The sequence below is a fragment of the Mus pahari genome, chromosome 7 (assembly GCF_900095145.1).
Source record: "Mus pahari chromosome 7, PAHARI_EIJ_v1.1, whole genome shotgun sequence".
In the NCBI taxonomy this organism is placed as follows: Eukaryota; Metazoa; Chordata; class Mammalia; order Rodentia; family Muridae; genus Mus; species Mus pahari.
Window position 1 is genome coordinate 94,436,689 of NC_034596.1, and position 14,180 is coordinate 94,450,868.

The 14,180-nt window shown below is 47.6% G+C and overlaps 1 protein-coding gene across 3 annotated transcripts in view; it reads left to right on the top strand.

Moving 5' to 3' along the window:
- Positions 1 to 14,180, top strand: part of Tdp1 (tyrosyl-DNA phosphodiesterase 1) — a 68,281-nt gene that overhangs the window by 53,560 nt on the left and 541 nt on the right. For all 3 annotated transcript variants that reach the window (XM_021201985.2, XM_029541205.1, XM_029541206.1), the window contains exon 15: positions 8,323 to 8,431. In XM_021201985.2, coding sequence (XP_021057644.1) covers positions 8,323 to 8,431 — 109 coding nt within the window. The remainder of the gene's footprint in view (positions 1 to 8,322; positions 8,432 to 14,180) is intronic.

The window sequence follows — 14,180 nt, forward strand, 5'->3', positions numbered from 1 at the left end:
AGACACTAAGGGGCTACAGAGTTCTTTTGTTTGCAATATATATATATATTGCAAACATATATATATATATATATATAAACAAAAGGTTAATCCCACAAAGAGGGAATTTTAAAAGATGCTGGAGAAAGTCGTGGAACCAGAGGACTTACTGGAGGATGGAGAGGAGTCAGCCCAGCTCTGGGTCCGATGTAGTCCTGTTCTCTGGCTGCAGCCACCAGTGGGCTTCCACTAGCTGAAGACCACTCTGCAGATCTTTCCACACCTTGGGCTTCTGTCTGTCTTCTACATCTGGGCCCTTCCCGTACATCCCCCCGTTGTGGGCCTGTCTCTAGAGAAGGGAGGGGTGCTGTGAGTTAAAGCCACCCCAGAGCTGAATTCCCAGAGCACATCGCCAAAAAGTGAGCTGGCATGGGCCTTGTTGGTCTATGGGATGTAGTGTTCATTTTTTTATATAGGAGGAGACTGTAGCAGAGCTTCTGTGTAATGGGAACCCTTGGAAAAGCAGCAGAAATGCTTTGTGTGGTGTTGACTTTGAGGGAAGCCAGTAATCACCCAAGTTCTGGAATTATCACCCTTCTTTGCAAGAGAGGTATGCCATGGAACTGCCCAGTTTCCTCCTCAAAGCCCATCGCAGACTCTGAGCTGAACATCCAGCAGTCAGGATCAACCTCATCACTGCCAGCTCATGTCCACAGCCACCCAGGACTTCCCCTATAGAGGGCCCTGGGGAAGGATGAGAAACGAGCTCTGGTCCTCGTTCTCAGGACTCTTGAGGAGACATTGAGATCCATAGATACAAAGTGTGCAGCACATGATCAGAAGCATGGTCAAAGACATTTCCAGGTACTGGGAGTCCTGGTGGATGGGGAGCATGGGCTATGCTGAGGACTTGGGAAAGGAATCTGGGAGGTGGCCTTCAGTGAGTACGCAACCCAGTTTCAGGCAAAGGTTTGCAGAGAAATATAACATTATAGTCAAGCAAAATGTTGTTTTCTGTGTGCTGGGACTGAGGTATTATGATGGGGCTAGTTTAGGAGGCTGGACTGGTAGTCTGGGGGTTGCAGGGCAGGGTCACTGGGAAGGACTAGGTCCCACCTGGACAGAGGAAAGACAATCCACATCATATGCCAATTGTCAGAGCCTCAGAATCTTATAAAACATAATTCTTAAATTATAGATTATCACTTATATTATTCAGAAGGTACTTGAGGATATATGGCATTTGCAAATGTCATCAAAATCAGCTAAATCATTTAAAGGACATTAGCCAGACGGTCTGATTGCTAATGAATTACTGTTGCTGGTCACCCCACTTCCCTGCTTTGAAGCATGCGCTATACCCATGGCAACCCTTTCTCTCCCTGTCTTTTAACCACTGGTTCTTGTCATTCCTAACTACTCAGTGCTGCTTGCTAATGTCACCTCTGGTCATCATCCCTGCCACAGTAGCCAGAGCATGCCAGCTGTTCTACATCAGCCTCTGCTTCCTTCCCTGGGGTTCCTTTCTTCAGGCTTCACTCCCAGAAGGTGTCTGCAAGCCTCGCTTCATCCTGCTGCCAGATAGATGGTCTCTGTTGACCACAGGCCTGCTAGTGCTGCCCACCGCCGCAGATCAGCAACACACAGTTCAGCCTCCTGGTGCGCCACCCTCCTCTCTCCTCCCTCCAGCCACCTCTCCTGACTCCTGACCACCTGAGCCCCACACACCCTCTCACTGCCAGCACCTCTTTAATGTTTTTTATATTTATTATGTTTCCCTGAATGTGTGTCAAGTGCTTGCCTGGTGCCCATGGGGGCCAGAAAAAGGTGTCAGTTTCCCTGGAACTGGAATTACATACAATCGTGAGCCATCTTGTAGTTGCTGGGAGTCAAACCAGGGTCCTCTGAAAGAGCAGCCAGTGCTCTTCTTAACTGTGAGCTATCTCTCCAGCCTGGCACGTGCTCCGACATGGGCACATGAGGGCCCATGGTTCTTACTGGGCCATCCTCTAGCCAGACCTAATCCATATTAGAGAGCAGCTCCATGCCCCCAACCTTAGCTATTCCACCTGCCCCTGTAGGCACTCCTTTCTCTGCCTCCCAGTTTCTGGGATCCTGGGCTCCCTGCATCTCCCACTTGTAGGGTGGATGTTGTTAGCATTCCCTCGTTCCTCGGTGCTGTTCTCCTGGGAGTGTGTGGAGGCTCTGAGAGCATGGCCATCAACTGATGTTGCGTTGCTTCCTTTAACTTTTTGGACTTTGCAGTCTTCTCTGAGCAGCTGTTACAGAAGCAGCGTGCACAGCAGTTTCTGGAGACTAAGCTTAGTGCTGTATCACTACATACTGTGCTGTAAAGGCATCTGAACTGTGGATGAGCTTGCTTGAAGCAATCTTGTTGATGTTATGTGTTCTCTCTCTCTCTCTCTCTCTTTCACACACACACACACACACACACACACTTTCCTAAGTCTGTATTTATGTCTAACTTCAACAATGCATTTACCAATACAATTTTCAATTTAATACCAATCCCTGAATTAATAAATATCTTGAAGATTTCTGTGTTGCTAATAACCTCACAGTGTTCACTTACAAGAGCACAGCTTGCTGGGAAATAAGGTCAGAGGTTGCATCTTTCTTAGTGTCCCCTGTTTGGTGCTGATGAGACGCACCTCAATGTGTTGCATTCCATGGTTTCCGGAGACTTAGCTCATCCAGACTGGTACAGTCCTCCTGCTGTTACACCATCCAGATCCACCTTCCCCATCAGCCTCTGTGTACCTCCTGGTCAGAGCTCTGTGTCCGTGCCACCCACATGCCTGAGTCATTGGCTGCCAGCAGTGCTGCTTCTGTCCTAAGCCTGTGAGCCACTGCAGTCCCTGAAGCCTGCACACTGCCTTGAGACCAGTGCTGCAAACAGGAATGGGTAGCATCCATAGACCGAGGCAGTAGCTAGAGGGTCTCCACTTTCCCACAGCTGTGACAAGACCTGACATTCGGTCATCTGGCCATGTGACTTAGCACTTTTAGGGCCCCCAAACGGTAGTAGGTACAGAGCCAGCATGCCTCATTTACATCAAGAATGCCTTTGGCAATTTTAGAAGTGATCTAGAACAGCAGTTTTCAACCTGTGGCTCGTGACCCCTTGGTGGTCAATGGATCCTTTCACAGAGGTCGAATATCAGAATATATTGCATAGCCGATATTTGTGTGATGATTCATAACAGTAGCAAACTTACAATTATGAGGTAGCAATGAAATAATGTTCTGGTTGGGGGTCATCACAGCATGAGGAACTTTGTTAAAGGGTCTCAGCGTTAGGAAGCCTGGGAACACTGCTCTAGAAAGTGATAATGTTTCACCCTTGACAGAAGCAGAGGACCATCCTAGTCTCTTCTGCGCCCCAGGTTCATTTGCTTCTCAGAGGATGGATTCCTACTTTTCTGTCATCAGGATTAAAAGGAAGAGAAAAGAATCAAGTTCAAAGGCCCTGACTTCAATCAGCAAGGCTACTCTCTCCTTACTCTGTTTTGGTGAAATCATTTTTGTTGCTGCTGCTTTCAAAGATGATGCTGTCTTCTCGGATGATCTTTGGTCAGTCTGGTAGGCTCCACTAAGACGGGTATGGCTGAGAGAGCTAAAGAAATTCACAAGCACCGCACCTGAGCCCTCCTCCTTGTCCCTTCGCACACTCTGTATCTGGCCGTTGCCTGGGCTCCCAGTCTCCTAGGAGGTCACATCTGAGCGGGTGCTCCGTGGAGCATGTCTTGTAACCTTTAAATTCCACCCAAGAATCACTCCCACTGAGATAATGTGGGAGGAGACAGACTGGGAGAAGACATTGGAGAACGGCCCAAGAACCAAGAAAGGGAATTCTCCAGGGCACCAGATGGAAAGACTAAGAGACCTGGATCTAGGAGCCAAAATGACAGTGGAGAAAAAACTTGAAGTGAGATCCGGATGGGACCCTGTTTGTCAGCTGGGCTAGACTGGCCCAGTTTCTTTACTCACATAAGCCTGTCCTATAGTGGGGACCATGCAGTAACAAATTCATAGTCACATGAAAATTAAAAGCCCGAACCTGCAAAGGGTTTTAAACAAGCCTGGTCGTTTCCCAGAGCTCAAAAAGGCTGCTTCTAGAGATGGGAGCGGTACAAACTGCAGGGCTGAAAGCAGAGGCCTGTCCTCTAGGCCCTCAGCCACATCAGCCTTCATGCCACCCCACACTATTGGACTGGCCCTCCTCCTCGGAAGCTGCACTCTCAAAAGCATCCTAGCTACCAAAGCCCCTCCTCTCCAGAGCCCTGTTGGTGTGCCCACTCTGTAAACTTTCCTCAGACCCTGGCTGGAAGCATCTGAGGGCCAAGGGCACAGGCCACCACCTTTCTGTCATTTCCTTTCCTAACAAGCAGCCCATCTGATAAAGAAGGCGTCTTCCCTTGGGTCTCTGTGAGTTCAAGACCAACCTGATCTATATAAAATATCCCAAGTCAGTCAGGATTACATAGTGAACTCCTATCCCAAAAGACAAACAAGAAACCAGTGCCTCGTGGAGAGCTTTCCACTCTCAGTTGCTACACAGGCTCACGCAGCTAACAACATAAACCACATCTGCGGCTGCAGACGGAGTAGATGTCTATGTGATTGAGTCAAACCGCTGAGCATAAATGATCCCAGCTGAGGGAGGGAGGAGCCAGCCATTTGTCATGTGTGAGTCGTGTCCACCCTCTCACCTGGGGTTTTATAAATGCATTGTCTTCAGTACTGTGCCTGGGAGGGCGCCTCCCTCTGTTTTGTAAAATGCCAAGCAATACCACTGTGATATATAAATAATGATCATTAGGAGACAGCCTCAAATAATTTGACATGCGATTGAAGAGAAAAGTGGTGCTTTATTTTTTTTAATACCCTAGAATTTGGATCAGAAATGGCATTCAAGAAAAAGGCATACTGGTTCTTGTCAGTTGTGGATGGTTCAAACATTCTTATGTCTGAGGTCAGACATCACACGAGGATGGCCAGGCTTGGAACATGTAGGGATCAAAACTGGGTCAGGGCCATAAAGACTCCCCCATGGCTTCATGGCTGTTAAAGAACACAATGAGCCTCTGAGCTAAAAACTTGTACAGTTGCAAGACTCTGCTTTCCTGGTTCACTGTGGCAAATCTGAGGCCGATTATTTGCATTGTAGAAAGAGCATAGGACCACAAACCCCAAAGACGGGGTGTGCGTGGACAGCTGCCAGCCCAGGTTTGTCTCCTCCTCGCTAAAGCAGGAGTCACTGTCACAGAGCACACCCTGAGAACTCAGTCTGGCTCCTCCCTGAGAAGGTGTTGGTGGCAGTGCCTGCCAACAGTGTCTTCAGCTCGCCTCACCAGGCCCAAGCCTGCAGGCGTTCTTGGTCTCCAGCTTCCTTCCTCTGCCTTTTGCAGTTCTAATTCTTCGGTCCGTGTCTCCCGTGACCACTCCCTGTTTCTCTTGGGAGCGCACGTGGTCACCTGGCTGAGCAGGCTCCAGTCCAGTCCCTTACCCAAGCTCCTCCAGCTACCTCCCGATGAGCTGTCTCCTTCAGAACCTCAGCAGCTCCTCGGTGCCCGCTGATGAAACCTCTAAGTGGGTCCCTAGGGTGCATGTGGGTGTCACTGACCGGTAGTCACCAAAGTATAAGCAACAAGGCAAGCGTAGAAGGCGGGTCCTTTGCTGCAAGGCAGGGCTTGAAGTCAGTAGTCCAGCCGTATAGTCGGTGTTCTGACATCTCCAGCTGATGAACATGAGAGCTCCCGGCAACAAGGCACCTCCCCCCAACATCTCCAGGCTGACTCGTGCCGGAGTCACGAATAACCAGATAGCATACCAGAGAGTCACTAATAACCAGGTAGATGACTTAGTGGAGGCAAAGCACAGATGTCCAGCTCTCTTCTCACTTAGGGAAGTGCTAACAGTCCCAGTGTTGACATCCCTTCTCCCATGCCAGTGCGCTCAGCTCCAAGAGATGTGCCTCCTCTCAGCTTTTCCGTGACTGCAGTGCTCCCCCCTGACACTCTCCCCTGCCATTGCTGTTTGTCAAAATTATACCCAAGTTTTAAAAACCACTACAGCACCATTTTTCTACAAAGCCTTTCCTTAGCCTGCCACAGACATGAGTCATTCTTCCCTTTTATATTTATTTATTTGTTTGTCCGTCTGTCTGTCTGTCTAGCATTTCGGCCATGCCTGTGTCACATACTGCATTTTGCAAATCAATCAATGTCTTTGCCACGGCTATCACCTCATACCTGCCTGCAGGCCCTCATGGTTTGGTTTTTCTGTGGTGCCCGGGATTGAACCCAGGGCAGTATACATATTCAGAAAGTTCTCTACCACTGAGCCTCATCTCCAGCCCTCTTCCGTGGTCCTGAATGTGCACAAGACACTTTCCCATGTGTTACGGCAGCTGCTGGTATGCAGAAGCCAATAAAGCAAGCGGAACAGGCACTTGAGTCTCATGTCTGCAGTGAGGTGTTTCTTGCATACCTACGGAGCAGCAGGGCTTGTCCTAGGGAATGAAGGTTGAAACGTTGTACGGGTTGGTTTCTTGTCAGCCTGGTACAGGCTGGCATCTGGGAAGAGAGAACCTCAACCTTGAGAATGCCTCTACCAGATTAGCCCCTAGGCAAGTGTGTAGAGCATTTCTTAACTTGTGATTGATGAGGGAGGGCTCAGCCCACAGTGAGGGGTGCAGCCCCTGGAGGGAGACACCCACTGGCTATCACCACTAAAGGGAAAACAGGCCGCTCTCCTGTAGTCCTCCAAGACAGCTCTTCACAGCACTTACCACAAATTGCCATCATCTGTTAGACTTGTACACAAAAATGTTTCCTTAGCGCCTCCCCAACACTGTGCGTTCCATGCGGACAGGAATGATGATGGCCCTATTGATTCCTGTATATCCAGAGCTTGGGTGCCATGCCTAACCCAGAAGGGAAGGGAAGCTTGTTAATCTTTCAGCCCGGGGTCCATTAAGGATTCCCAAGGCAGGCTGACATCTGACAGAAAGGTAGTCTCATAAAAGTTCCCAAGTTCCCCTGGGATAGAGGATTATTGGCTTATATTTCTTGGGATCTTGAGCTACCCCATAAGGGAACTTAAAAGGAGAGGGTAAGGGGCAGTCAGTGGAGCAGAACTTACGGTAGGTTCACATGTGTTCTGAACGGATACAGTTATAGCTTTATGTTCATGGAGGCTGGGCCAATGACGTCATTGGTTCATAGCTGTGCTGTTCATTATTCCTGTTTCACCTGGATGGGGTTGGGGTCATCACCTTCCCTTTTAGTGTTTTAAGACCCCTGAAGGGATAGGAAACCAGAAATACTATGAGGTTACAAGTTATAAGTGCAGTTACACTATATTCTCGGGAGCTCTAGCATAGCTTCAGCTGGAGAAATACTATTTTGAATGAATGAATGAATGAATGAATGAATGCTTAGTGAATGCCAGAGCAAAGGCTAGAACTTGGGGAGTGTCAGGAAGCCCCTGTGTGACGCTGTGTCCTCCCACATGGTGCCTATGACTACCCCACACACCTTACTGGGGACTGAGCCCTCTACAGTTTTTCTCTAGTCAGCTGCTAGGACATCAGCATTACTTGCTATGTCTTTAGAAGGTGGATGTCTTTGGATTGGTAGAGAGAGAGACAGTAGGATTAAGAGTCAGTGAAACAGACTAGAGAACTGGGTGTCAGGATGGCCCAGGGTCCCCTGAGGCAGCGCTAGTGTGTTAGGAACTTGTACTGCACAGGCCTGTGAGGAAGAAAAAGTAGTGTGCACAGCAGCCTGGAAGGAGCCACTCCCCTCCACCTTGGTGCAGAGTGGAGATTAATTCTCTGTTCTACGGATCTCCAAATGAACCTTTCATTTTGGTAGGTCTTGAAGAAATTTCACTTTTCTATTCCTATCTTATGTTGGCACATGTTCATTATACATAAAAGCATATGTATTACTCCAGAACAGGCAGCCTGATACTGTAGCGATATTGAAAGTATTCTGGGATGTTCCAGGGAGTCCTGGAACCCACCCCTGCTAACTGTATGCGGTGCTTGGTAGACTAGGCTTACACCCAGCATCCTGTGTCCTTTGTTAAACTCACAGGACTTAACATCATTCTTACATGCAGCTCTTCTTAGATTTACAGAAGAAAATAATTTGGGGGAAGGAGTCATAGAACATATTTTCCTGTCCATCATTGAAAGTAGCTCTGAAATCACTCAACATTCTTGGGGGTATCATAAAGATAAATCATTCTTAAGATCTTCTGGCTACTTTAGAAAACAAGATTAAGTCACAACCCCTCCCTCTGTGTCTGCAGGGCCTGGACACCTTCAAAGTGAAACAGAAATTCTTCTCCAGCAGCTGTGAGCCGACAGCCTCCTTTCCTGTGCCCTATGACCTGCCCCCAGAGCTCTACGGGAGTAAAGGTGAGACACAGGGGGAGCCATACTCATGTGCAGCAGTGGAAGCAAGCACCTGGAGGCGGCCCTGGTCTCCGTGTGAGCCTGGGTCCTGGAAACCTCTGCAAGCTCAGATTTGCCAGGGTCCCTGCTTCCCTGTCTGAGGCCACTCAAGCGACGCGGTTCTCTTAGAGCCCACTCGCACTCAGTTACCAGGAATCAAAAAGAGCCTTAATTTATTCGAGCTTCATGTATGTATTGGTATTTTCTATAAAGGAAACTAGAAAATGCTTAAATGTTTATATTGACTTGTTAGTTTTAAAATAATAAGCCACTTTATGCTTTATGGCCAGTTCCAAAAGTAAAGGACAAAATTAGTGAGGGAAGTGGTGTCATTTCATGGTTTTCAAAAACATCTTTATTGTGCAGCCTAAAAGCTGACTGCTGAACTCTCTCATCTGCTGTCACTCCCTCTGCTGTGATGTCACCCACACATGGCCTCTACACACATAAAAGTGAGGAAAACACATGATGGCATTGTATCACTAGGAAACAACTTTGATTTATAACACACCCCCAGGAGAAGTCACCAGGCCACACTTTGAAACGTGCTGTGGACTCTGACTTTTTTAGAGGCAGTGAACAAGTATATTCCCCAAAAAAGAGTCCGTAGGACCATCTACAGCAGTGATTGCCGATCTGTGAGTCACGAACCTTTAGGGTTGCATTATCAGATATCCTACATGTCAGATATATTTATATTACAGTTCATAGCAGTAGAAAATTACAGTTGTGAAGTAGCGATGAAATAATTTTATGGTTGGGGGAGGGGTCACCACAACTTGAGGAACTTGATTAAAGAGTCACAGCATGAGTCAGATTTCCTCAGTAGGGATCATCCCAGGGTGACCATCCTCACTGGGCAGGTGGTATCACCCCAAGAATATCTGTCTTTAAAGTGGGTTCAGGGAAGGTCATAGAGATGTGCAATCAGGAAACACTTCCAGCCTCACATGGCAAGTGTTTACTATCCAGTCATAACTGACATATTTTCTACAAAACAGACGCCTCCAGGAGTGGTCAAGTTAGAATATGCAAATGTGCTAAATCTGAGCAGAGACTGTTATGTGACAGGAGGTTTGAATGGCGTCACTCCATTATCTGTCTGTCATTCAGTTCATGACGGACAGTCCAGTGCCGCTGGCCTCTCACAGCTGAGCCAGCTGGCTTCTGCCAAATGCCCTGCCCACAGTCACCTTGGGGCTTTCTTGATGAACCAGACCTCCCTGTCTGGTGGACCCATTTCTTAAGATTGAGATTCTTAAGATTGAGCTGCCAGTGTGCCATCCCGAAGGCTACAGGTGACATTGGCCCTCCCCAGCTGTTGACACAGTTATGAGGCGTGACTCGTCTGTGACCTTTCAGAGTTTGTGTATCATACATATTCATTGTAGCAGCAAGGCTGCAATAGATTTCAACCAGAATTTCACCAAAGGTGAAATTTTACCTTAGCCTCCGCCAAAATAAAATTTTCAAAAGGAGGCCATGATTTACAAGAACGCGTTTATGCACCATCTGTCCTGCTTAGGAAGTTGCCTTGGGCAGCTCAATGAGTTTTAGGCCTGTGTCAATTTGCAAAGTGGGGAATACCAGTCCCTCCTGCGGGCCGCTGAGAGCATTAACTGAGGTGAAGTCTATCAAGTGCTCACCGCAGTGCCTAGCTCAGCTAGCAGTCCATAAACATCGGCTGGATTTATCATAACTACTCTTCTTCCAAGGTCTAGTTTAGTCCCCTGTGCATTGGACAGTGCATCCGTGTGAGCCCCTCTCCCTGGTCCTACTGAGCAGTGGGTTTTGAGTTTATAGCTTTTGTAGGTCAGTCCCCTTCACCTCTGGCTTTGTGCTTTCATTTCTTCCTCTATTCGTCACGCTTCTCTATTCTTTTAAGTCAAATCCTAGAGAAGAATGACCTGGGATGGTTGCTTTGGGCCCTACCTCCTGGGGTCGGACCCTGAGCCTTGCCCTCCTTAGCTGTGGCTGGATTCCCTCCCAGTCCAGTAGTCCTCGTCTCCAGAGGGGTAGGAAAACAAGAGTGGGGAGATCACAAAGCCCTAAGATGTCTTAAAGTCCCTTCCCCGTAGTAGGAAAAGCATTCACAACAGCTCAGAATTTTGCAGTGGGCCAGCATTATCCCAGACTGTAGGAAGTTAGATCTTCTATTTGACCAGCACACAGGGTGCTTTATAGGGTGTTTTTGTTGAATTTCTGTTTCTTAGGCATTTCCTTTGAAAGATACATAGAAAAGAAATTGGAACATTGTGCTTTATCACTGTTATTTTGTCTTCTGCAGTCCTTCAGCAGTGTGTAGAATAATGCCAGTAATTCAGATATTACTTTCCAGATACATCCAATATTCTGTAAAGGTCTGTGGCCCATACAGAGATGTTTTATTAAGGCAAAGGAAAACGAGTGGTTAAGGCCATTTCAAAAGCACTTCATTTTTAAAAGGGATTTTTGAACCATGGCAACACACACAAGGTCTCATTCCATATTTTTAAATCAGAGGTCTGCACAGAAAGCTTAACATAAGAATATCCCACTGTGAAAGCTCACCCAGATGTTGTCTTGGAACAAAGGAAATGATCAGATACCGTGACAGGAGTTACGCTCATTTCCTGGGGTGCTTTGCTCTGAGCCATAGTTGACAGTTCTCTACAGATCCATAATATCGAGAGCCTACTATGTGTGGGCACAGTTCTTAAAGTCTGTGGGTAATGCAGATGGGCCTGAGTTCTCCCCAGCATCAAGTTTAGGTTACGATTTTGGAGGGGAAAAAAAAAAAGAGATCCATTTAATAATAGGAATGGTGAGCTGGGTGTGGTAGCACGCCTTTAACCTTAGCTCTCAGGAGGCAAAGACAGGCGGATCTCTGTGAGTTCAGAGTCAGCTTGGTCTGTGAAGCAAGTCTAGGATAGCCAGGGCTACACAGAGAAACCCTGTCTCGAAAAACCAAAAAAATAAATACAACAACAACAATAATAATAGGAATGGTGTTTGCATTTATATTCCTTCCTTCCCGAGCTGGGTTAGAATCCAGGACCAGCACGTGTTGGGTGGGCACTGTGCTACTGAGCCACACACCCAGTTCTGTGGGTTTTTAAATTTTCATACAAATATGTATTTTATTTTGAACATATTCTCCTATACCTTCCCCCTTCTCTGCCCTCCCAGCCCCCGTTAGTCCCTTTGTGTCCCTAGACTGCTTTTCTTCTCCCTTCATGGCATGTATACATGAATAATTTTATGTGAGTATAGAAAAGTCGAGGAGCCAAGCGAAAGAAAGCCTGTTCGTCTTTCTGCAACTAGCCTGACCCGCAACCACTTGCATTGCCTTGCCTGCCGTTAGCATAACTGCATTCTTGTTTGTGACTGTTTTCTATTATACATACATACATACATACATACATACATACATACATATATGTAACGCTCTCCCGTGACTGAGCCACTGTGAATACTGCTGCAGTGTCGTGGTGTGTGAGTGTCTGTGTGTGTTGCCCTGGAGTCCTTTGGGAAGGTCACCCAGGAGTAGTGTAGCTGGGTCCTATGGTAGATCTGGTTTTAGATTTGAGACACCTCTATGCTGGTGTCCAGTGTCTGGACTAGTTTATATTCCCACCAGCAGTGTGGAATAACGAGTGCTGGCAAGGATGTGTGTAAAGGGAACCCAGAGTCTCTTTGGGAGCAAGATCACCAGCCCCTTAAATGAACGTGGTAGTCCAGTTTCTCCCCCTTATTTATTTATTTATTTATTTATAGCAGATATTCTTTGAATTCTATAGTAAAAGAGTAAACTACAGTAAGGTTAGAGGAAAGCCTGTCATACTCTGACCTACTAAGTGTTAAAGGCCAGGGATGTTGCTCAGTGTTAGAGTGAGCGCATGAGACCCTGGGACTAGATCCTTGGCATTGGAGGGAACAAAGCAAAGAAAGAAGATAAGCAAGCACAGAGGCGAGAGCCACCCTCGTCTCCCTGTGGCTGTTTTCCTGCCTCTCCAAGAGGTGGCAGACCTGTCAGCCAGCCTGGGACATGATCCACCCAAGAGTGCTGGCACTCTGCTCACTTATAAAGCAGAGCTTCAGAGATCTGCCAGCAGGGAGCGCCCCAGGTCCTTGTCTGGTCCCTGTTGCCTGAGGGTGAGGGACAGGAATAAACGCAGTACTGATCTTGAGGTTACTGGCTGGTTAGTAAGTCTGTCTTCTGCCAGGCATCGCTGTGAAGTACACATGGCAAGAATCAAGGTGGCCTCTGCCTTGAATGAAGGGGGCAGTGTCAACCCACAGAGCAAGACATGGGAAAGATGGGTATATAACAGATCCAGGTGCAGAAGGTGGTGCCTGTACAGGAAGAGCGGCATAGATAGAGGGTGGGAAGTCAGGCCCAGTGCCATTAGCCCCCAGGCCGGCAGTCCTTAGAAAACAAACCTGGAAAACACACCCTGGGGTTACCAGGCTCCAACAAGCTTGGTGAGTCAACAAAAAAGGGTTTGTTCCGTGCTTTCAAGGCCAGACCAGCAAGGATATTAAGATAATTTGTTGCCATCTTTGGAGCTCTTTCAGATCCTCCTGTGTGCGGCTGTGGGCATGACTGCTCTGAGGTTACTCGACACAGTCTGCCCTCTGAACTGCCATCACTTCTTTAGAGAAGGGGGAAAAGGTTCCCAGTGTCAAATTTGTAGGGCTGGGTCACTGCCTGGCCATCTTTACGACTGAGGAAACCTGTTTACAATAAGCACTGTGGCCTTAAAAGTCCATCTTCTGTAATACTTACCGAGGCAGTGATGGGGACTCCCTCTTAACCTGAGATTATCTGCACCCCACCTGTCTCGTGGTTTTTTTGAAATGGTTCCACTCTACCCATAGCAATGTGTTGTGAGAATGGCTGGGAGATGAGTTATTAGTGGTTTAAGCAGTGGTTATACAAGTATGGCAACTGGAGTTTGAGTCCCCAGAGGCCATCTAAATAACAGGTGGGCATGGTGGACCACTTGTCATTCCAGTGGTCAGAAGGTGGTGGGATTGCCACAGTGAGCTGCCAATCAGACTAGCTGTATTGTATGACAAGCTCTAGGTTGAATTGAGAACCCTGCCTCAATGAATAAGGTGGAGAATGATTGGAAGATTTTTGATGTCAATTCAGGCCAGTATGTATGTGTACCCCAATGTGTGTGTGTGTGTGTGTGTGNGTGTGTGTGTGTGTGTGTGTGTGTGTGTGTGTGTGTGTGTGTGTGTCAGAGAGAAAGAGAGGGAGAGAGAGAGAGAGAGAGAGAGAGAGAGGGAGAGAGAGACCCCATTTAGTAAGCATCTTCATTGCGCTAAGAGCCTTCGCAGACCTTCTTGCCAGAGGACAGACGCAGGCCTGTTGCCTCTGTGACATTAGCCTTCAGTCATTTATAGAGATCTTCTTGTCTTGTTATCATTAACCTTTAATACAACAATATAGCAAAAACATTCCGGGAATGTGACCCCAAGGCTTCTTGGTGATGTGTGAGCCGCTGAGAGCAGAAAGATGTCAGCTGCTGCCGTCAGCTTCCTAAGAGAAGAGAAAGGCTGGGGGTGGCTCGGTGGGTAAAGCACTATGCAAGCATGGGACCTGAGGTCAGATCCCAGCAACCACACAGAGAGGGATCATGGTGGCGTGTACTGTAACCCTGGCCTCCGCACACCACGTGCACAGGAAAGAGTATACTCATGCACATGCATGGGTCATGTGTCT